General features: G+C 33.0%; 1 protein-coding gene across 1 annotated transcript in view; it reads left to right on the plus strand.

Moving 5' to 3' along the window:
• Positions 1–25,181, plus strand: part of LOC127719725 (uncharacterized) — a 264,736-nt gene that overhangs the window by 223,842 nt on the left and 15,713 nt on the right. Inside the window, exons 86-98 of the mRNA XM_052225963.1 lie at positions 1,416–1,564; positions 2,509–2,986; positions 3,889–4,100; positions 4,474–4,660; positions 5,134–5,301; positions 10,905–11,327; positions 12,714–12,864; positions 13,892–14,034; positions 14,802–14,887; positions 15,437–15,593; positions 16,505–16,622; positions 17,928–18,135; positions 23,920–24,123. Coding sequence (XP_052081923.1) covers positions 1,416–1,564; positions 2,509–2,986; positions 3,889–4,100; positions 4,474–4,660; positions 5,134–5,301; positions 10,905–11,327; positions 12,714–12,864; positions 13,892–14,034; positions 14,802–14,887; positions 15,437–15,593; positions 16,505–16,622; positions 17,928–18,135; positions 23,920–24,123 — 2,684 coding nt within the window. The remainder of the gene's footprint in view (positions 1–1,415; positions 1,565–2,508; positions 2,987–3,888; positions 4,101–4,473; positions 4,661–5,133; positions 5,302–10,904; positions 11,328–12,713; positions 12,865–13,891; positions 14,035–14,801; positions 14,888–15,436; positions 15,594–16,504; positions 16,623–17,927; positions 18,136–23,919; positions 24,124–25,181) is intronic.

The following is a 25,181-nucleotide window of genomic DNA, read 5'->3' on the forward strand; positions in this document are numbered from 1 at the left end:
TTCCATAACATTCAGTTCCATTCCAATTCCATTCAGTTCCATTCAAATTCTATGTCACTTCCATGTCCCTTCCATGTTCATTCCATTCCACTTATCCATTTCATTCCACTTATGCATTCCATTCCACTTATCGATTCCATTCCATTGATCCATTACAATTGCTTAATTCCAATTCCAATTCCACCACACCACACCACACCACATAATTAAATTAAATGTAATTAAATGTATGATATTGTAAATTGTAATATAATTTTATATTATATTTTTATTTATTATAGTATAATTTGATATACTATATTATATTATATTGTATTGTATTATATTTATATGTTATATTATATCTATTATATTATATCTATTATATTATATAATATTATATTATACATTATTGTAATAATTTATATTATAGTTTTCAAGATATATTATTTTATATTATTTTATATCATATTATATTAATATATTAGATTTTATTAATTATATTAAATTATACAATATTATATTGTAATAAATCATATCTGTTATATTTAAATTATTGAAAAATAATTAATATATATATATTATGTAAATTCAAAATTATGACCTTGACTTTTGATTTGGGCATTTATCTCTAGAATCCCCATTAGCACTGAGACAGCCCTTTGTCTGTGCAAATTTGTAAGCCAATCGGAGAAAAATGTTTTTGGGTTTGAAAATGTTTTTTCTCCGATTCGACTGAAATTTGCATAGATGAAGGATGGTCCTAGTGCTGCTGCGGATTCTGGGATTAAGGCTAAGGTCAAGGTCATTATTTTCATTTTATATATTTTAATTTTCTTGTATAAATGTATATGTATGTTTATGTGTATATATGTGTATTTGTGTGTATAATTATATATATATGTATGTACTTCTGTATAAAAATATGTTCAAAAGTAATGTTTATTTTATTTTATTTAAACTAAATTTATATTTTACAGTATTTATTTTTAATCTATTTGCCCATTCCATTCCATTCGATTCCATTTCATTCCATTCCATTCCATTCTATTCCACTCCATTCCACTTATCCATTCCAACTCATTCCATTCTTATTCCAGTCCATTCCATTTCCATTCCATTTCCATTCCATCCCATTCCATTTCATTTCCATCCCATTCCATTCCATTCCCATTCCATTCCCATTCCATTCCATTCCATTCCATTCCCATTCCCATTCCCATTCCATTTCCATTTCCATTCCATTTCCAATTCCATTCCATTTCAATTCCATTCCATTCCATTCCATTCCATAGGAAGGTCATATTTTTATGTGAAAATTTGCATAACATGTAGATATTTCACTTTATCTAATTTAGCAATTAGTGTTGCATAGTAGCAACAAAACTTGTACCATTTCATGACTGCATGATTTTTATTAAAAAATCTGTTTATAGGTGATGACCCACATGTTGTTACGTGGTGTAGAATCTTCAATGATACATTACCACCACAGGTGATAAAAGATGTCCTTACTTTTGACCCATCAGCTGATTTTCATACTTACAGGATTGTTGTTGACTATGAAGCTGATGAAGCTGTGAATGTAAGTTTGTAAAAAAAGTTTTAAAAAATACTGTAAGTTAGTAGTTATCTTGGTTTTTTTACACTATTTTTATGGAAATAATGATATGAAATGATTTTAATCTTTTAAGAAATGTTTGATGTGGGAGTCTGAATATCTTCAAATTTGATGGGTGGTTCTGGTAATGAGTCCCCTACCAACTCTGTTAGTCCGGCAAATCAGTTTTTCACATTTTTTCTTCTTCATGCTTGAAGATATCGACTTGATATTTGTTATATAGTTTACACCATTACAAGTTATAGATCAAGTTATCGTTTTGATCCTATACAATGAATTTTTAACCGGTAGGGGACAATGTATTTCCATGCAATACTCACAGAATGCTTGGTTGTTTTGTAAATTGTGACTGAGTGTGGATTTGCATGTGGGATGGTGCACGCATAGCATGTGATGCTTACCCTGTTGTCGAACCAACGTTCTCTCCATTAGAAAGCCATACCACTTCCTCATGTTTTTTTACCTTGATTTGCATGTTCTGAATAGATTTATGACATTTAAACATTGGTTTACTGCTGTTGCCTCTTTTATACGATGATGTTGTGGTCACATGAATTTGATACATATATGTTGTACACATGTTCATTATGGTGGGATTTTTTTTTAGAATAATTGTCAAATTAAAGATTTTGTTTTGTTATAATGTAATACTAATTATTTAGACCATGCTCTAGTTGTTTTCAAATTTCAAAGAAATTGTATTTGATGTACATTAAGTACAATGTATGTGATAGCTATCCCTTTATTCATATTTATATTGACAAAGGAATTTACTTGGCCTCAAATTGGCTATTCAAGTTTATTCTCAAAAAATGTATATTATAACTTTGTTTCTACAGCTTTTAAATTGTAGCCTTTTCCCCCTATTGGCTTAAATATTTGTTGAAGAATTTTTATTCATTTTACAGCCATCATTGTGCTTCTATTTGTATGTGGACGGTGTATTGTGGAGTAAAGTATGTGGTATACGTGATCTGAGTACAGACACAGACCTTATCTTCCATGTTTTCCCTAAAAACAACTATTTACCGCCAGTCGTTGACAATTTTAATCCTTACTCCACCAAGGCATTCTTCAGAAGAGTAGTTTTACCACCTGAACCAGGTGCACTTTGCAGATATGGTGCTCCATTCCGTGGAGGCGAAAATCCAATAATCAAGTACGAAATTGGTATCGGAACTACAATATTAGGCACAGAAGTAGTCCCTTATAGAGATATGAGTGTACCATGTCTTCCTTGCCTTAACTTCTGTTTACGTTACAATTGTAATTCAACGTGTGATGCTGACGAACATGTGTTATACCCGTTTATGCTAGAGAACTTCACTCTGCCAGCTACAAGAGTTGAAGACAATGAGACTAAAACAATAGATTATTACATTACAGGTAAATACCTCTTTCAGTACATGTATATGCGTGTATTATATTTACAGTGCGTAAATAATGTCATGTAACATAAACTTTATTCATCCTGTTCTATATCATGTTCATCCTATAATTTATCATGTTCATGTTCATCCTTTAAGTTATCATGTTCATCCTATAAGTTATCATGTTCATCCTTTAAGTTATCATGTTCATCCTATAAGTTATCATGTTCATCCTATAAGTTATCATGTATCATGTTCATCCTATAAGTTATCATGTTCATCCTATAAGTTATCATGTTCATCCTATAAGTTATCATGTATCCTGTTCATCCTATAAGTTATCATGTATCATGTTCATCCTATAAGTTATCATGTTCATCCTATAAGTTATCATGTTCATCCTATAAGTTATCATGTATCCTGTTCATCCTATAAGTTATCATGTATCATGTTCATCCTATAAGTTATCATGTTCATCCTATAAGTTATCATGTATCCTGTTCATCCTATAAGTTATCATGTATCATGTTCATCCTATAAGTTATCATGTTCATCCTATAAGTTATCATGTTCATCGTACTGAATATCATGTTTATCCTATTATATACCATGTTCATTCTATGAGATGCAATGTTCATCATCTTTTCGAAGAAATATTTCCAGTGAAAACAATAACTTATGGATTAAACATTGTGCATCCTTGCACCCAATGACAGAAGTTTTATTAACATCTTTAAGAGGCATAACAAATATATGTTATTTTTTTTAATTTAAGAGTGTGTATTTCTTTATTGTTTTTTTTTTCCATATATTTTGAATGACAAAATAAGTCAATTAATCTATTTATAAGAGTAAGATACGTAACCTTGATTTGCTGAACAAATGCTTGATGTTTAAAAATTATCTATATTATTATAGTAAAAGCTGTGCTTAGTTCTGGTGTTACAACAGTTGTGTCTTCAGATGGATTTTACATTGACGATACACCTCCAATATTTGATCCTGATGTGATGGGCAGCGATATTTATATTGATGTAGATCAAGGGGAGTTCACTCCTGTCAGATATCAGGGGTCCAATAGCACCATAAAGGCATTCTGGAGATGTTATGATGATGAAAGTGATGTAGTGGTTTGTAATACTTATGCCTGATACAAAGAAGATTTCCTTAATTTTTAACATGGAAACTATAAATTAATTATTCAGTGGTAATAAATATTCAAACTTGTTATCCTTTGTTTCTTCGTTTTAGTTATATCCCAAAAGAGGCGAACTACTGCTTTACTTTGTCCATAGGTCCATAGCATGAAACCTTTGCAGAATTTTTCTAATAGAATACACATGAGAGATTCCTGAGATTTAATATAAAGTTTTTAGTCAGCATGCTTTATCATTACCATCGGATGCGTTATCACATCTTTTTCTAACTAACTTCCTGTTACAAAATACTTACAGCTGGGGTATCATCAGCTGACAGTTCATCTTGTTTACCCTTATTTTGTAGGAAAATTTGTGGGCCATAGGTACAACAGTTGGTGGGCAAGATTTACAGGAATTTGAGTCTATAGGTACCAATCAAGTTGCCATGAACAGTACATTTGAAGGCATCTTGGAACAAAATACCACATACTATGTATCCCTGATCTGTGAGAATGGGGCTGGTCATGTTGTGAGCTACAATGATACTAAAGGTATATAAAATTGCTTTACTCTTTAAGGACTTATATAGTGGTGGGGTTCGTGTTGCTTAGTCTTTGATTTTCTATGTTGTGTCATCTGTACTATTATTTGTCTGTCTTTTTATTTTTGGCCATGGCGTTGTCATTTTGTTTTCGATCTATGCTTCTGACTGTCCCTCTTGTATCTTCGTCCCTCTTGTATACTTGTAGAAAATTGTATGTGCAGTCAATCGTTCAAAAATTGCTGATTTATCTGAATAAAATTAAAGTCATAATGCTACAGAAAATGTAATGAAGTAGGTCAGAAGATTTTTTTAAATGGAATCAGAAAGTTAAAGAAAAAATTGAAATTTAGAATGTTTTTTATAGATCAAAAGAAGACTGGCTAAATCAGCTACAATAATGCAAACTTGTACTCGTGGCTGTCTAAAAAAAGTCAAGCTAAGTATTTTAGGATAAATATCAAACATCTATTTTCTTGATAGGTGTTATTGTACTCCTGGAACCTCCAATAGATGATGTAAATACCACTATACCTGATGCTACCCAGCTATCAGTTGATGTTGTTCCAAAAGATGCTCTCCAGAGTACTGATTCGACCAAACTAGGAGTTGCATTTACACTAAGTCATGATGACTCAGTTAATAGATATGGTATGTAAATTGTTTGATTCTAGTTACTATTTGACATGATAAATATTTAGAAAAAACGAAAATAAAGACAACAACACCCATCAATTACCACATGGTAAGAGTTTAATCTGGTCGACATGTTTCGCCAACAAGCGTGGCGCCCTCAGGACAATATTACATATGAAATCAAACAGTGAAGTACAAATTTTGCGGTTGTGTGGTTCGCCGAAAGTAACGTAACAATAGAGGTTGTTATGACGACGTTATAGATATAAATAGACCGTGAAAGTAAAATAAGAATCTAGTTAAGTTAAAGTGAAAGTTAGCCAATAAAGTTATTAACGATGTGGTTACAGTCCTTGGATGGTGTAAACTTCCCACTCACACCATACACCATTACACCATTCACCATACACCATTACACCATACACCTTGTGCCATTACACCATACACGTTACACCTTTGCACCATACACCTTACACATTACACCATACACCATTCCCCATTCTATCTACACGATCCGAAATTACCCATAATGCAATTAAATTTCAAAGAAAGCGTGCGACTACAAAATTATTTATTTGATTTAAAAAACGAATTTTGATCACAATATTGTAAATTAATGTATAAAATTAAAATCTCCGTGGTCATACCTATGATGGTTATATAAACAATACAGATTAAATATATATACATGTATTTGTAAATAAAGTACGCATAAAACTTTGCTTGTAATGCAAATTTATCCGCGATCTGCCTATCTATAAATTAAAAACGATATTGGTTACAATGCTATTATTATCGGTTTTAACATGTATCGTAAATCTTATAAACTTGTTTTCAGATAAAATCGACAAACAATGCCAAAAAAGAATACTTCAGGATGACTGGTACATGTACAACATGTACAACAAAATTATTTTAAGCATCAACCAAAACTGACCATATTTGCACTTATAATTATAAATTGAGAATGGAAATGGGGAGTGTGTCAATCTGTTAATTTATATAGGGTTAAAAAATTTGGAAATATTTTTGCCCTCCTTTTATTAAAAATATTGTCTCGCTACAAAATTTCAGTAATTTTGATACCTCAGGCTGACTCATATAACAAAATTATTTAACTCATCAACCAAAACTGACCATAATATTTTCACTTTATTATATAGATCTATATAGCCGCATAGTAAATCAGCAATATTTTGATGTCAGGGTGGATTGTATAATACAAATGACAGCAACATTGCAAAACAACATGTACAATGACAAAAATTTGTCCCCATCAATCTAGATTACCAGCATGTCCTCTTTTTATTCAATATATTGTATCGCAACAAAATTTCAGTAGTTTTGATACCTCAGGCTGACTCGTATAACAAAACTATTTTAAAGTACCAAACAAAACTGACCATATTTGCACTTTATTATGTAAATCTATATAGCGGCAGCCGCATAGTAAATCAGCAATACTTTGATGTCAGGATGGATTGTATAATACAAATGACAGCAACATTGCAATACAATGATAACAAAATCTTGTCCGCTTTAATTTAGAGTGCCAGCATTTCATCTCTGTATTCGTTATATAAAACTGTCACTAAAGTCAGTATCAGTATCTGTATTTCCCACTTCCATGACTTCTGAATATGGACGGGTACATCACAGATTCCTTTTGGGCTATTGTGTGATGGGTTGGTCTGCGCATAAATTAGTCGTGCTTGCTGAGGTGTGATGATTTAAACTCAGTAGTTCAGGATGGTTTGTATAATAAAACTATTCCACCTCATCATCCAACAGTGTGACTCACATGACAGATTTCATTTGTACTTTATAATGAAAAGCATGAGAAGTTCTCTTCTAGGAAAAGTATACTGTTAGTATATTATGTCGGTTGGTTGATTTTGTTGGTGGCTAAATATCAAGTGGCAAATATTTCATTCCGTTTCACATAAGTATAATTTTTCGGACGTTCAAGATATCATTTATAATCCGTAAAGACAAATCTAACGAAATTGACGAGATTGTTCATAATTATACAACACCGTATGTGCAATAACACTGTACAATTTTCCTTTGAATATTTTTTGGAAAACAGAATCGTAAATCCAAGGCAAACATAGGTGAATGACGATAAGATATTTATAAAGAGACTGTCAAAAGTGGGGAACGAAGCAACTTTAAAAATGATGTTGATAACCCGTGATATAAAAATACTGTTCCGATGCGTGGATAACCTTTCTATCCGCCTTCTAGTTTAAATAAAATCCTTTCTTTTATGATAACTGCATGTGATCACAAGTGTGTAATTTTAAAGCCGTTGTTTAATGTAAATAAGAATATGAAAAAAAAAAGATTTTTTAATATGTGTATATTAAATATATATGACATAGAGTCTAACGAGTAAAGTAATTTGCTTTACTGGGAAAAAAGAACAATAGGATTATTATTATTGTTTATGTTTACAATCCGAAAAATTAAAATAAAATGAACTTCGGTTTCAACCAATGAAATGTCGTACACCATTCATTCACACCATTCCCGATCGCACGTTACACAATCACACCATTCCTCATACACCATTACACCATTCCCCTTACACCATACACCATACACCTTCTACCATTGCACCATATGCCATACACCATTACACCATACACGTTATTTTGGGAAGTTTACACCATCGAAGGGCTGTAGCTGCTATTTTCACACGTCTGTGTAGTTGTTCTCATGGAGGTTTCTAGTGGTATTATTGTAGAAATGATGAAAGTAGATCATAAAATATCAGTTCATTTCCAAATTGGACAACACCCCACTGACCATCCCGTACCAATTCAACTGGCTTCGCTCCGAGGGAGGTACTGCTTCCAATTGCGTTGGTAATAGGGTGAAGTGTATGATCGCAGCAATTTTGGGGATTGTAAATCTTGGTAGATTCGTTCATAAAAATTTACTTTGCTAATAAAGTGTCCGTGGATCAAGCTTTTCTTTATAAATATGTTTTGTGGTTTATGTGGTTCATTTCGTTTATGGTTTCTTCTTTTTTTCTCTAAGTAAAATGCCTGGTATTCTGAATTATTTTGACTTCGGTATCCACCCACTATTACCCAACCGCACGATTACCACTTCAGGTGTTGGTTCACCTTGTTCAAATTCATGATAAATATTTGTATAAGTAATTTTTGTCCCCTGCACAACGCTTTACGGTAGACATATAATTACCTGGCGTCCGTCCGTCTGTATGGTCTTGTTAGCGGTTTCATGTGTACAATTCATGCCAGTTTTTTTTATGAAACTTGTATCAAAGGTTTATATCAGCAATGTCTTTGACAAGTTCGAAAATCAGTGCCGATTAATTATTTTTAGAGTTATGCCCTTGGAAACATTAATTGTATGGAAAATTAGCGCTCTGATGTGTATAACACTTGCCAGATTTTTATGAAACTTATATCATAGGTTAATATCAGCAGGAAAATCAGTGCTGATAGATTAATTTTTAAAGAGTAATGCCCATTAGCTTGGAAACATTAATTATATGAAAAATTACATTGTTAGCGCTCTCATGTGTACAATAGTTATCAAAGGTATAACTGTTGCCATAATGTTATGGAACTTCATAGGTTTATATAATCAATGTCTTTGACAAGTTCCAAAATCAGTGCCAATCGATCATTTTACAAAGAGCTTATAATGCCCTTTGCTAATATTAGTAATAAGGAAATTGTCTTATGAGTTCTCTAATGTGTACAATTCTTGTCAGATATTTATGAAATTTACATTATAGGTTTATATCATCAATTTTTTTGACGAGTTTAAAAATCAGTGCAGATCAATTATTCAAAAAGAGTTATGCCCTTGAAATATTGCTTACATATAAAATTGCATTGTTAGCGCCCTCATGAATACAAATTTATTACAATTCTTGCCAGAATTATGAAACTTATATCATAGGTTTATATTAGCAATGTCTTTGATGCTTTTGAAAATATGATCTGATCAAATGATTTTTATGAGTTAAGCCCCTTGGAAATATTAGTTATTAAAGAAATCACATTACATTTGCTCTTAAGCCTTCATTTCTCTAAGATATAAATAACAAATTTAAAGAACAAAAAAAGGGCTTTTTTAGTCAGTGCCCTTGTACCTTGGTAGATAAAATATGTATAACGCGGTGGACATTGGAACTCTGTTCATTTATTTTACTTATATAGCAACAAATAAAAATGAAATCTAATAATATGCTGCCATTGGACCCAAAACATTTGTTTTATTCAACTTCTTTTTAAAGCAAATAAAGAGTCATTTGTTAAACAATATTAAAAAAAATTGAATTCATTTCAAGAGCAGGTTAATGCTGTTGATAAATAAAGACAATGATATAAACCATATTCCTATTCTTAAGAATTTTGTTTAATGTAAACCCCTTATTAGCTCACCTGGCCCGAAGGGCCAAGTGAGCTTTTCTCATCACTTTGCGTCCGTCGTCCGTCGTCCGTCGTCGTTAGCTTTTTACAAAAATCTTCTCCTCTGAAACCACTGGGCCAAATTTAACCAAACTTGGCCACAATCATCATTAGTTTAAAAAATGTGTCCGATGCCCCCGCCAACTTACCAAGATGGCCGCCATGGCTAAACATAGAACATAGGGGTAAAATGTAGATTTTGGCTTATATCTCTGAAACCAAAGCATTTAGAGTAAATCTGACATCGGGTAAAACTGATTATCAGGTCAAGATCTATCTGCCTTGAAATTTTCAGACAAATCTGACAACCTGTTGTTGGGTTGCTGCCCCTGAATAGGTAATTTAAAGGAAATTTTGCAGTTTTCGGTTATCTTGAATATTATTATAGATAGAGATAAACTGTTAACAGCAATAATGTTCAGCAAAGTAAGATCTACAAACAAAAAATTTGTCCGATGACCCCGCTTTCCAACCATCATGGCCGACTTGGTTAAAAATAGAACATAGGGGTAAAATGCAGTTTTTGGTTTATATCTCTGAAACTAAAGCATTTAGAGCAAATCTTACAGGTGACAAAAATGTTCATCAGATTGAGATTTATCTGCCTTGAAATTTTCAGACGAATCCGACAACCCGTTGTTGGGTTGCTGCCCTGAGTTAGTAATTTTACAGAAATTTTGCAGTTTTTTGTTATTATCTTAGATATCATTATAATATCTAATATCTAATACTATTAATTATGATTTTAACCTTATTTTACATGATTTCCAAAGCATCAGTAAATACAGGTGAGCGACACAGGCTCTTGAGAGCCTCTAGTTATATACTCCCTCTCTATGTGTGGGGACTGTAATGCCATCAGTTTGCCCCCCCCCCCCACCCCCCCCCCCCCCCCAACCCACCCCCCACCCCCCACCCTCCGGTTCATCTGTGTCTGTAAGTTCGTCTCTCCGGTCAACAAATATTTTCGTCACACTTTTCTCAGAAACAACTCATGTCAGCAGATTGACAATGATAGGTTGTAAAGTGTGCTATTTTTCAGATCTGTCAGATACCTACAGTCGTTCTGTTTGCTGATACTTTGTATGTAAACTCTTGTTTCAAAATCTCTAGTCCTGGTTTACAGTTGATATTTTGCACTATAATTTTGATGAACATTTTCAGACTTATGCTGTGGGACAGATGAAGGAAAAGAGGACATTTTCCCATGTACTTGGGTAGGGTACAATGTTTCTGGGACAATCATGATTGATGATGGATACGTGAAAATTAATGGTGTAAACATAAGACCATTATCTGAATTAAACCCTGTGCAAAATACAAGTTTGCCTGATGCAGACCGTCTTTCCAGTGCCAATAATGTATTCAACATGGAGCCAGGACGTACTGTGTTTATGATGATGAGGTTATGTAATGCTGCCATGAGATGTTTTAACAAGACAATGGGTAGTGTCATAATAACCAATGCCAATACTGATCTAGAAACATCACTCAATGGATTGGCCATTACGATATCAGTCTCCTCAAGTTCTGGTAGAAGGAAGAAGAGAACTGTCGGAGATGATTTAGTCATTGTAACCCCAAGTAGTAAGTTTGATGAAGATTAAAAAGAAAATACTTATTTGATGTTACAAATGAACCCTCTTATATGAATGACAAATTAAGAGGTCATTCCTGTAAAAAGGCATATTTTGCAGTTTTTCAATTTTTTTCTTGAATTTCAAGTAATTGCTTTGAATAAAAAATGAAAATCCAAAAGAGCAAAGGACAGACCAAATCATCCAATCAAACTTACTTTCCTATATTAATATAGCTTCATAAAGGTTGGATCATGTTAGGATACAATCTCCTGTCAAAAAGTCCAGTAGCTCTATGCAGAAAAAAATCGTACGGCAAAAATTAATCATAAGATTTACTGAAATGTTCATGACTGACGAGTACTTTTTTCTCGAGTTTTACTAAATTTGCAGAACTATCTGAATTCCGCCAACTATATTTATTAGATTTAAATTAGAAGTGTAAATTGCCTTTTCATTAACTAATTTCGCAATCACCATCTGAGATTCCGGATAAGGTTATTCCATTGCATGCACGAGTCCGATAATTTTTTTTTTAAATTGGCAATTTTTTTTTCACTTAACATTCAGTTCGAGTCTTTGATGGCTGTAGCAAAATATTAGTAAATAAAAAAGTTAATTCTAATTGTAAGATCGTTTTCAGTACTTTTTAGTGAATTGAAGCAGTAGAATAGAGACAAATATTTAATTGAACTACAGCTTTACAATTCACAGCTGTGAAATTTATCGTTTTGCTAGAAAATAGACAGAAATACAAGTTAGCAATAAAAAGAATGTTATCAGGCAACAATCTTAGTTTATGGCATGACTATTGGAACCAATGTCACACAGAAACCCAAATAGTTTGGCACGAATTGTAGTGTCCATTTATACAAGAACGCACAATCTAATATCAATATCAACGATATTTTCATGCAGCAACCAAAATAATGAAGATTTGATGTTAAAATTAAATCCCAAGATTCATGGCAATTAGATATAAGAAGATGTGGTATGAGTGCCAATGAGACAACTCTCCATCCAAGTCAAAATTTATAAAAGTAAACCATTAAAGGTCAAAGTACGGTCTTCAACACGGAGCCTTGGCTCACACCGAACAGCAAGCTATAAAGGGCCCCAATAAAAGTTTGGAAGTTAAATGAAGTTTGCAAAGAAAAAATATGAAACAAATTCTGCTTCCTCTAACACAAAAGATAAGATATAGTTATTTTGGTCAGAAATTGTAGATCGCAGCCAATGTTTAGCTGCATTTTCCATGGGAAAAAAGATTTTGCACATCCACAATGTTCCAATCTTTAATATCAACTATAACTATTATAATTATCCTTTCGTAAAATGTCAAAATATTTTGCTTGAATACTTTGTTTTGAAGGTGAAGTTTATTGTTTTATTTAAGATTTGACTTCTGGACACAGTACAACATTTGCAATCCTTACTCATACTGAGTTAACAGCAACATATGATTCTGCAGCATCAACAGATTTTGTACCTTATATTATTGATCCATCTACTACAACTGATTTAGTGGATAGAATTCTGCTAAGAAGGTATGGTAGCGAGATTAAAAGTTGTAGTCAATGAAACAATGAACAAAATCTCCATATCTAGTTAAGGAAAACGTTCTAAGTGTTCACTTAAAGGGACTTCAATGTATCTATTTCAAAGTTTAACAAATCTCTTCATTAGAGTACATTCAAGGCGTGAAAATCAGCACATTTTGGATATATTGTAAAAAAAAGAATTATTTTTCGCATTTTTCTGGACCTTTAAGCTTGAGGAATCCCTTGGCCGCAACCTAGGATACAAAATGTTCTGTAGCCAAAAAAAGCCAAAAACTTTCTGGATCAGGAGTGGCGGCCAAAGGGAAAACTGAAACTTTGACTAAGACTTTTGTTACAACACAAATAATGCATACATGTAATTGAGGGGTCAGTTCTGCATCATTTTTCTAAATGGGATGCGCCTATAAGATTTTTGTTTGTTTTAATAGTTATAAATATCACTACTGTTTTTATGTGAAATTTGTATATCTTGATTGATTAGAAAACATCAATTTCTTAGGGCAATATTTAACCCTTTGTGAAGTCCTTTTATTGTTGGTCCTTTAATTTATAACCTCATCTCTTAAAAGGATCGGTATTTATATAAAAAAAAGGACATGTGGTATGATTGACATTGAGACAACTATCCAGTGAAGTTCATAGTTCATTGGTTTTCACAATCACATATATTTTGGACTAAAAGTAGTTAATTTTTTCAGGAAGTTTTCACACTTTTTTTATACTCAAGATAAAAAAACCTAAAGGAGACTGTTTAAGGCGAGCTGTAAATCACAAGACCACGAAGGCTGTTCACAATTGCAATAGAAGAATGGTCAGAATCATCTAATGTCAGCTTTGCCTAGGGAATTCTTATCTTAATTCTAGGTTATATATTATGACCCTGCAATATTATGCAGCATTGTTGTTATACTAATGATGAAATTAACAATGTAATATGTCTAAACAAACTTCCATCCTGGAAAAATAAGAATTTTTGTTGCTATCAAGTTCATGTAGATATTTTCTTTTTCAGACTCCATGAAAGTGAATTTGCATTTTCCTTTGTGTCTGTTGGACATATTATGATGCCTGGACCAATTCTGATGACATTCAGTGATGTTGCCGGACCTAGACATCATTCAGGCAATAGAACGATATTGACAAATTGGAATCCAGGTAAGATAAGGGCTGTTCCATTTAAATATCCAAGGTGTCTCGGTGATCAAGTGGTCTAAGAAGTTCAACTACTTTATCACTTGCCAGTATTGTCAACACTGAGGTTGTGATTTCGAACCCCACACGTGATAGGTGTGCTAGACTTCAATTTTAAAAGAATAAGATCGTCAGTTTTCCTGCCAAAGGGTGTGATTCCCTCAGGCTTCTTCCACCATTAAAATCTTACTGCTACAATATAGCTAACAGTGCTGAAAGTGTTGTTTAACATCAATACATTTAAACATCCATGGTACCCAGGAAAGGTAATTTCAAAACTTGGTCACCACCCATAGAGGTAAATTCAGAATTTCACTTGCCTATTTACTGTACTTGACAACCACTCGTAATTTTGTTGGCATATTAGTTTAAGCTCTCCGAAATACAGTTGGCATATGAAATATGTTGTTTACTATTTGCCTATATGTGTGTTGAAATGGCATAAAACATATTAATCAAACCATCACTTGCGTTTGTTTGTTCGCTGATGAAAAGAAAACATTTCACTATTTAACATTATTTGTTTTTTGCTGCATTCACCGGATGTTAATCATTCAATCAATCTGAAGTTGCATTGGAAAAAAGTATTCTTTTAACATAAAACTGAGAATTTTCCTTGAAATTTGCTTAGAAACTGAAATGTGAGAATACAACAGTCCAAAGTAAATTATGCAAGGCTAAAACCTAATTTGTACTCTCTTTTCTTATAAATAGTATGTTATATTTTTCAGTGAGACAATTGTGGGAGGAGTCTAGTAGAACCTGTAATGAGACAGATACTGAGGTCTTCAATAATGATGGTACTGTCACTGTCAAGGTATTTATTTATTTTACTGTATTTTTTTATTTTTGTTAATCATACATACAGAGTCTGTCTCTAGTGATGTGTGGATACACATGCTTGAGGTTTATACTTCTATATTTTGTTGCTTTTATAATAATTCATTTTGGGTGATAATGGAAATGGAGCCAATGCATTTGATTTGATATACAGATAAGTAGATTGTATAAGAATACCTAAATTATTTCTTGACAATTTGTTGTAAATTGTTGTAAACGTAGCCCATTATCATTTTTTACCTAACTGCTAAAGGGCATAAACTGTCCAGAACATTTTTTATTCATTTTCTTTGTCTTTTGGGGTCATTGTTGAATTTGTCAAACCACATCTTATTAATTATTTACAATGTTAATAGCAAATAATTTTTCAAGTGTGGTATATCTGTATTTTACTGACAAGTTTTTGAAATACTTTTTGCCTTTTATAGGTCGCATATGACGTATGCCTATAAAGTTTTGCCTGTTAAAATATGAATGTGTTCCTGGACTTTCTTGATATGTTTTATATTTTCTGCCATATTTACAGGTATGCAACACCTGGAGAGATTTAACAGAAAGTGCAGTCAATGAGCCATACTTCCGTCATGAGACCATGTTTTCTTTGTCTAATGCCAAGGCCTCCATTACGAATTCAGAACCCCATCTTATAGTACCAGATGTTATCTTCATGTCAGAAGATGCAGGTAGGAAAGGGAATAAAAATGTCACATCTCTGAATACTGAATACTGTAAATTCAGGAATTTCAGTGTGTATTTATAAATGGGTTTGTTGAACAATGGGTAAAAGATTTTGGACAGAACAGGGACCAGTTTACACTACTCAGACTTTAGATTAAAAGTCTTTGATCCATCTTATGATTACTTGTATCAAACTATACATATGTGTGATTTGTATATTTTAAGGTAAAGCACAGTACCAATTGGTATCTACTATAACTATATATTGTTTGTATTTTTGGAGGTACAATACAGTTCCAATTGGTAGCTGCTATAGCTATGTGTGATTTGTTTTTTTTTTTAATTGTAAGGTACAATACAGTAGGTAGCTACTATAGTGATGTGTGATTTGTTTTTTTTACTAGTAAAAGGTGCTGTTCAGTACCAATTAGTAGCTACTATAGCTCTGTGTGATTTGCATATTTAAAGGTAAAATGCAATACGAGTGGGTAGCTACAATAACTATATATAGTTTTGTGGTTTTTATGCTTCCCCACCTACGATAGTAGAGGGGCATTATATTTTCTTGTCTTTGCGTCCGTTCGTTCGTCCGTCTGTCCCGCTTCAGGTTAAAGTTTTTGGTCAAGGAAGTTTTTGATGAAGTTGAAGTCCAATCAACTTGAAACTTAATACACATGTTTCTTATGATATGATCTTTCCTATTTTAATTCCAAATTAGAGTTTTGACCCCAATTTCACGGTCGACTGAACATAGAAAATGATAGTGTGAGTGGTGCATCCGTGTACTATGAACACATTCTTCTTGTATATTTTAAGAACTAATTGGTAGCTACTATAATCATGTGTGCTTTGCTTAAGGTACAATATAGAACCAGTTTATTAAGCTACTATAACTATTGTTATTTGTATATTTTAGGTACAATACAGTATCAGTTGGAAGCAGCCGATGATGAGGGAGATACCATTGAGTTCTATTTGGTTGGCAACTACACTGATTATACCATGGGAACACCTATCCTGTCTGTTGATGGAATGTAAGTTCATACACTAATTATACTATGGGAACACCAATCATATGTCTTGATGGAATGTAAGTTACCACACTAATTGAACCATGGGAACACCGATCATGTCTGTTTATGGAATGTAAGTTCATTTAAAGAAGATACTGATGGTATAAAGTAAATATTGTATATACAACTCTCCAATTTTTGAATAGTCATAACCTACTTTCTGCATTTTGTGTCTACTTATCATTTTTATTGTTCCTAGCACGATGCATTGCGGCGGACATAGAAATACTGGACATGGTCCGTACGTCTGTCTGTCCCGTCCCGTCTTGTTAGCGCTCTCACGTGTACAATTCTTGCCAGATTTTTATAAAACTTACATCATAGGTTTATATCAGCAATGTCTACAACGAGTTCAAAAATCATATCAACTATATTTTAAAGAGCCATGCCCCTTGAAAATATATGGAAAATTGCATTGTTAGCAAATTTGTGTACAATTCTTGCTCGAATTTTATGAAACTTGTATCATAGGTTTATATCAGAAATGTTTCTGACAAGCTCGAAAATCAGTGCCGATCATTTATTTATAGTTGTGCCCTTTTGAAATATTAATTATATTTAAAATGCACTGATAGTGCTCTCATGTGTACAATTCTTGCCAGAATTTTATGAAACTTATTTCAAAGTTTTTATACTATAGATTTAAAAATTATTGTGAGGTTCTTTTCATTGCGAATAATGCAATTCTGATATCTGATACATATAACTGTATGCAGATTTTCTGAAATTCCAATAATTAATCTCGCATCATTGTCTTTTCTTCAAAAATCGCTATAATAAATGCATGCGATAATTTCTGAGTTTTAGTAAGCAATATCTCGAACAAGTTCGAAAATCAGTGCGGATCAACATCTTTGTTAAAGAATTATGCCACTTGTGTTTTTCATTTAACTGCAGACTACTGTTCACACTTTGCGGGAACTGTATTAAAATTGATTGTATTTTTATGTAAGTGAAAACTACAGTAATCACCTTGTGAGAACTGTATGGGTACTACTTGTGTTTTTCATTTTTCTTCAATCTGTTTTCACTCCTTGTAAGAACTGTATTGGTATTGACTGAGTGTGTTCCATTTCTCTTCCATCTGTTTTCACACCTTGTGAGAACTATATTGGTATTGATTAAGTTTTCCATTTCTCTTCAATCTGTTTTCACACGTAGTAAGAACTGTATGGGTATTGCTTGAGTTTTCTAGTTCTCTTCAATCTGCTGTTCACTTAATTTCAGAACTATATATGTATTGATATATATCTGTTTTATCTCCAGGCTGCTGTTCACACCATGTGAGAACTGTCAGGGTATTCAGACATTCCCAGTCATCTTACAGGAAGTTCAAAATGACTCAGAAATTCCACCAAATAATGTAACAGTATGGCTGACTGTCAATGTAACAGATATAGCAAACCCACCAGTCATCTTCCTAACTTTGATAGGAGAATCACAACTACCAGCGGATCCTACGGAACCAGTTATTGTAAGTTGTCTCCCCTCAGTAAACCAGTGGAGATACCAGACTACATTACCACTTTTTTGTCATGTTACAGATCTAGTAAGGAGAACCAGTAATTTAGAATTTTGTTCATGGCCCAAATGATCAAGGAGTGCATTACTGGATGTTAAGGCATAACGTACTTTTCATACGACCGCAAAAAAATTTTGCGTCGTATATTGGTATGACGTTGGCGTCGTCGTCGTCGTCGTCGTCGTCCGGCGTCGTCGTCATCGTCCGAAGACACATTGGTTTTCGCACTCTAACTTTAGTTTAAGTGAATGGATCTCTATGAAATTTTACCATAAGGTTCAATACCACAAAAGGAAGGTTTGGATTGATTTTGGGGGTTATGGTACTAACAGTTAAGGAATTAGAGGCCAAAAAGGGGCCAAAAATAAGCATTTTTGTAACTTCCAGACATAACTTGTGTTTTAGTGTATGGATCTCTCTGACATTGTACCACAAGGTTCCATATCACAAAGGGAATGCTGGGATTGATTTTGGGGGTAATTGCCTCAAAATTTTAGGAATTAGGGGCAAAAAAAGGGGCAAAAAACAAGCATTTTTCTAGTTTCATGACAATTACTTGTGTGTTAGTGTATGGATCTCTCTGAAATTGTACTGCAAGGTACCATACCACAAATGGAAGGCTGGGGTTGATTTTGGGGGTAATTGCCCCAAAATGTTAGGAATTAGGGGCAAAAAAGGGGCAAAAAACAAGCATTTTTCTAGTTTCCAGACAATAACTTGTGTGTAAGCAGTGTTCTCCATTTTTCACTAAGGTAAGGTGGGTGTTTTGAAAAAATCACTTGCAACCAGGTGTTTTTTGTTTTTTGTTTTAACATTTCCAACCGGGTTTTTTACTGTTAGAGGGGTCACAAAAAGAAGGAATAGTATTGTATTCACATTTAATAAAATTGCACTGTTCTTCTGCTATCACTGCTAGCCATTCATTTGACAAATTAGTTTTGCGGATCTTGGATAGCAGATATGGCTTTTGTAGGACTAAATCCTCCTGCATATGCATAGCTTATCAATCCAAGTTTCTGTCTTGTTCCTCGCTTTAGTGCTGTATTTTTGGAACACAGAGCAGTTATATCCTCCTTCTGTGACGATTAGCCATTTAAAGTCCAGTTCATATTTATCCAATGAGGGGTAACCTCTCAATTTAATGACTATCTCTCATGTTTATGAGGGGTACATTTAACGAGATACAAATGAGCACATATTTATTTTATTTACAGAAAATTTTCCCAAAGAACTATACATCTATTTGGTATTATATGGCCAAAACATGTCCAAGAATTTGTAATATTCCTGGACTTATATCTTCTTTATCATTAAAAATAATGGGACCTTCTTTTAGAAATGTTGGTCCGAACATAACGATTTTTTCCCCTTTTAAGTTAAAAATTCTAAGTTTTTCTCTTTTCTTTTCTTCAACAAAATTAACATAACCTCTTGCCAGAGAGACAGTCCCTCATTTAAGGGATATTGGGGGATTGTTCCCAACCTGTTCATCTTCGCGATCGCTGATGTGCCTTTTCCGTTGTTTTGAGACTTTTCTTTTCCGTTTCAACAATTTCAATACAACTATCCGTTTTAGTTGACTTATTTGGCCTAGAATTTTCCTTATCACCTTCGTCATCTGCCTTTCTCTTCCCCCGATTAATAACAGAAAACATTGAAATTTGACGATCCGCCATTTTTGTCAATGAAAACAATCAGCGAGGCGCGATTAGTATTTAAATTTTCACGGTGTGGAACCGAAAAAAATCCGGAATTTTAAAAAAAAAAAGCCGACCACCTCCTAAAATGGAAAGGTGGTCGGCTTTCAAAAGAAGGTGGTCGGCACACCCGGCTTAAATGCCGAATGGAAAACACTGGTAAGTGTATGGATCTTTATGAAATTGTACTACATGTACAAGGTTCCATATCACAAAGGGAAAGCTGTAATTGAGTTTGGGGGTAATTGCTTAAAACGTTTAGGAATAAGGGACCAAAAATACGCATTTTTCTAGTTTCCAGAGAATAACTTGTGTTCAAGTGTATGGATCTCTCTGAAATTGTACTGCAAGGTACCATACCACAAAGGGAAGGCTGGGATTGATTTTGGGGGTAATTGCCTCAAAATTTTAGGAATTAGGGGCCAAAAAGGGGCAAAAAATAAGCACTTTTCTAGTATCCAGACAAAACCTTGTGTGTAAGTGTATGGATCTTTATGAAATTGTACAACAAGGTTCCATATCACAAAGGGAAAGCTGGGTTTGAGTTTGGGGGTGATGAATCATAAGGGGGTTCAAAAAATTTGGGGGGGGATTTTTTTTCCCCTTTTTTTCTTTAAAATTTTCCATTTTAAATTGGTTATTTCTGATTTATATATAAAAGCAAATAATAATGATATGGTTTGAGTAGGTAAATTAAAAATATAAGTTCTTAGACCACATTCATTCTGTGTCAGAAACCTATGCTGTGTCAAATATCTAATCACAATCCAAATTCAGTGCTGTATCAAGCTTGAATGTTGTGTCCATACTTGCCCCAACTGTTTAGGGTTCGACCTCTGCGGTCGTATCAAGCTGCGCCCAGCGGAGCATTTTATTAAAAGTATCTAAGTCTTACCTTTAGAAATATAAAGTTTTATACCAATTGTTTACAGCACTGCCACATGTAAATCGCTATGTCACGAATTCTGTGGCACTCCTTGAAGATTTTAATATATCAATATATTTTCTCAGTTAACTAAGTTGAACAACGGAATTCTGCCTACTGTCCACTTATGCCGAAACTATAAGGTCAAGGAACGGTAAATTGGCTATGTCGCGGATTTTACTAAAATTTTGCATACAACCTTGGCTCTTTGAACAACAAATGAAAATCGAAAAAATAATTCATTTATCTCTTTTATTATCTGAAATATTACAGATTGATTTCTTTCAAAATGGATGAATATTTGTATAGATAGCACATAAAATCGGCGAAAAATCTTCTAAAATTTGGCTTAATAGCATCAAATCTCTAATTTATATTCCATAGATTTTTCTTAAAAAAATATATGTTGTTGACAGATAAATTTCTGTTTTAATGATGTAAAATAATCACATGGTCACCGACTTCGTTTTTAGCTCACCGTTCCGAAGGAACTGAGCTTTAGCCATCACTTGGCGTCCGTCGTCGTCTGTCGTCGTCCGTCGTCGTCGTCCGTCTGGTGTAAACTATTTCAAACATCTTCTTCTCTGACACTACTGATCCAATTCCAACAAAACTTAAGCTGAACAATCCTTAGGGTATCTACAATAAAGTTTGTGTTTTATTTTTTATTTCGTCACAAAACATGGCCGCTATGGCTAAAAATAGAACATAGGGGTAAAATGCAGTTTTTTGCTTATATCTCAAAAACAAAAACAATTAGAGCAAATCTAACTGGGGTAAAAGTGTTCATTATGTGAAGATCTATCAGCCCTGAAATTTTTGGATGAATCTAATAACCTATTATTGGGTTGCTGTCACTAAATTGATAATTTTAAGGAAATTTTGCAGTTTTTGGTTATTATCTTGAATGTTATTAATGATAAAGAGAAACTGTAAACAGCAAAAATGTTCAGCTAAGTAATAAGTACAAATAAGATATTATGACCAAAATTGCCAATTGACCCCTTAAGGAGTTATTGCCCTTTAAAGACAATTTTACACAATTTGTTTATCATGTTTTCTAACTTTAATAAATCTCCTCTGAAACGACTGAACCAATTCCAACTAACCTTAAGCTGAATGATCCTTAGGGTATTTAGAATAAAGTTTTTGTTTTATTTTCTGTTACGTAAAAACATGGCCGCCATGTTTAAAAATAGAACATAGAGGTAACATGCAGTTTTTGGCTTATATCTCAAACACTATAGCATTTAGAGCAAATCTAATGTGAGGTAAAAGTGTTCTGTAATTATGTATCCCGTCATACTTTGAACGACAAAATTATTTTATGTCTTCCTGTGCGAATTTCAAACGCGTGATTTTACGCCAGTACTTAAAACCTTCCATCCTTTATGGGTGGATTTTACATAGATAAATAAAATCGTATAATATAAGCAAAATGAGGATGTTAAATTTGATGTATGCCTTTTTTGTGCTTCTTCGTTACCTTTGTTTGTTTTTATTGTGATTAAGATGATAACACAATGTTGACTGCTGTACTCCTACTTTTGACATTTTTACCTATTGTGTCGATGTTTTGTTCACGCATCGTTGTCAATATAATGGAATTTGATGCGACTGTCATACAAGTGAGAGGTTTAGCTAGCTATGAAACCAGGTTCAATCCACCATTTTCTACATAAGAAAATGCCTGTACCAAGTCAGGAATATGACAGTTGTTATCCATTCGTTTGATATGTTTGAACTTTTGATTTTGCCATTTGATTGGGGACTTTCCTTTTTGAATTTTCCTCGGAATTCAGTATTTTTGTGATTTTATTTTTTAAGACTCCTTAATGGAATTGTTGCTCTTCAATGAATATTTTTACTTATTTTTAGTGTTTTTGCCTATTATCTTGAAAACAATATAATAAATAGATAGAAAGACACTTAAAATAGCAAATATGATCAGCAAGACAGTCTTTAAATAAGTTCACTTGGCCAAAATAGTCAATCAATTCCTTAACTTAGGTCTTGCTTTATAAAGACAAAGTTAACAAAATGTTTGCCTTTGTGCCTATTTCCTTGAAAACTCTAAAAGTTACACAAACAATTGAAATAACAAAAATGACACAAGATCTACAAAAACATTAAATTTTGCTGATATCTTTACATTTGACTCTTATATCAGTTAATATCCTCAAATGACAATTTAACTGTTTTTTTTTAGTATTTTGGGCAAAAAATAAAGAAAATAGATACTGTTAAAGAAAAGAAATATCAGCAATACAAGATATATAAGCATGATTTCTATTATAGTTTACAATGTTTGAGAGTGTCCATTGTTGAAGATTCATAAAGACCCAGATGAGTATCGCTCTCTGGAATAAGAAGTTGAAGTTATCAGTTGAAAAATGAAAAACAAATTTTTTTTGAAAACCAGCTGCATATTCATATAAGCCTGGATTAATATAACAAATGAGCAAACATTCAAAATTATATAAGTATCAATATTATGCTCAAAGATTGATACCCTATTTAATATATTGTCTCCCCTTAACAGAGTTCAAAAGTGAGACGTATGTAAGCTACTTCAGGTGTCGACAGCTTCAACAATTTGTTCTAGTTTTTTATCAGTTGTATCAGCATTAGCATATCTTATTTCCTTTGAAACTATTTGGCCCTGTACCTTTAGGTATGGTTCATTGACTTTGAATATTTTGCATGATTATATGTGAAAGTATTGCTATTCAGATTTTTAGAATTAGATTTTTATATCTAAAAAATACGCCCAAGTCATATCTTTGTGTCAGAAGTCTATTTGATTAAAAGCATTGGCATAAAATGTATTCCAATATGTGGAACGGTTATAGTCTCTTTTTGTGAATCTCTTCCTAATTGGCTAGACAGATATCATTAAAAATTTAAATGGTTGTAGTAGACAACATGAGGATATGTTTAAAGAAATGGAATCCCTGTCTGTAATGATAAATGGAACATAATTAAATTTATTTACGTCAATATGCAATATTATATGTGGTATTATCAATCTTGCAGCAATGGGTAGAATCTTTTTCTGAGTTCACTAAGTTCTTATTTAAATTGAGTATGAAAGTTTGGATTTATCAATTTTAGGTTTATCTCGAACAGAAAAATGATTGGAATGAGCCTATTTGGTCACAATCCTGGAATGCATTACTAGGAGCTTATGATATTGAATCAGAAGATAAACCACAGCTTAATGTTCAGGAACCAGATTTCGGGACTTTGAATATCATAGACAATACAACAGATATACCAACCATTTTAAATCCATGTCCAAATGTAACTAGAAGAACTGTAAGTTCGTTTCAGTAGAGATTGAAAAAAACAATAATCAAATCAGTTATACCGGATTTGGTTTTTGTAAGCTGCACTGAACTGTTCATTACTAATGAAAAGATGATATTTGAAGCTTTTTTTGTGTTAAACATTTACTTGAAAAATATACATTACATAAAAATGTGTTCTAAGCTTAGAAATTTTATAAAATGTGTTAAATGCTATATTGCAAAACACCTGTCCTTCCTTCATGACAAATATATATTGATCTTTCCGCAAAAAAGCACCCCCAAAAAAATAATATGTAAATCACATTATATAAACTGCTTGATAAATGGATAAGGTATTGACATTTCAATTAGAAGCTCAACATATACCCCAAGGACACTAAATAAGGAGAAAATCCTTTATGAACATTGGTCTGTCCTATGTTTCTTCGGATTTTCAACCAAAGATGAAGAACTGCATCGTCCTTCACTGTATTAGATACCTTAACTACATTAGTGTCCTTACAAACAAGTTTATATTGCTGGGTCTTTTAATTGCTCTACAAAACCTCTTTCTGAATTATTAACATCAAATTTATCAGCAGTCAAAGGCGGGCTTAAAATTTATTGTGAAAACACATTCGGTATGCCCATTTGAACCGTCTATGCTCCTGAATCTTTTTTTGCGGACTTGTTTCTTAATTCACTTGAGGCTGATTTCATACAGGAACTTCGTAGGAAGACAGAAAAGAAGCGAACAGTATCTTTTACCTTTATTTCCCTCTTAAAGTTGATGTTCTCACATTAAATAATTCAAAATTTGGTGACTAACGTTGAATGCATCTAGCCCATCCAACTTGAGATTAAGAATACAACAGATACAGTCAAGTCTGCCTCATATCATGACTTGCATCTGAAAATTGACAATTAGGGTCGGTTGAAAACTTTACGACCAATGTGATGATTTAAGCTTCCCAATTGTGAACTTTCCATTTCTATGTAGCAACATTATATCAGTGACTGCATACAAAGTATATATCTCGCAGTTGATATGATATTTCAGGGCTTTTATTTCATATAATGATTTCA

Source organism: Mytilus californianus, unplaced genomic scaffold (assembly GCF_021869535.1).
Source record: "Mytilus californianus isolate M0D057914Y unplaced genomic scaffold, xbMytCali1.0.p SCAF_11, whole genome shotgun sequence".
NCBI lineage: Eukaryota > Metazoa > Mollusca > Bivalvia > Mytilida > Mytilidae > Mytilus > Mytilus californianus.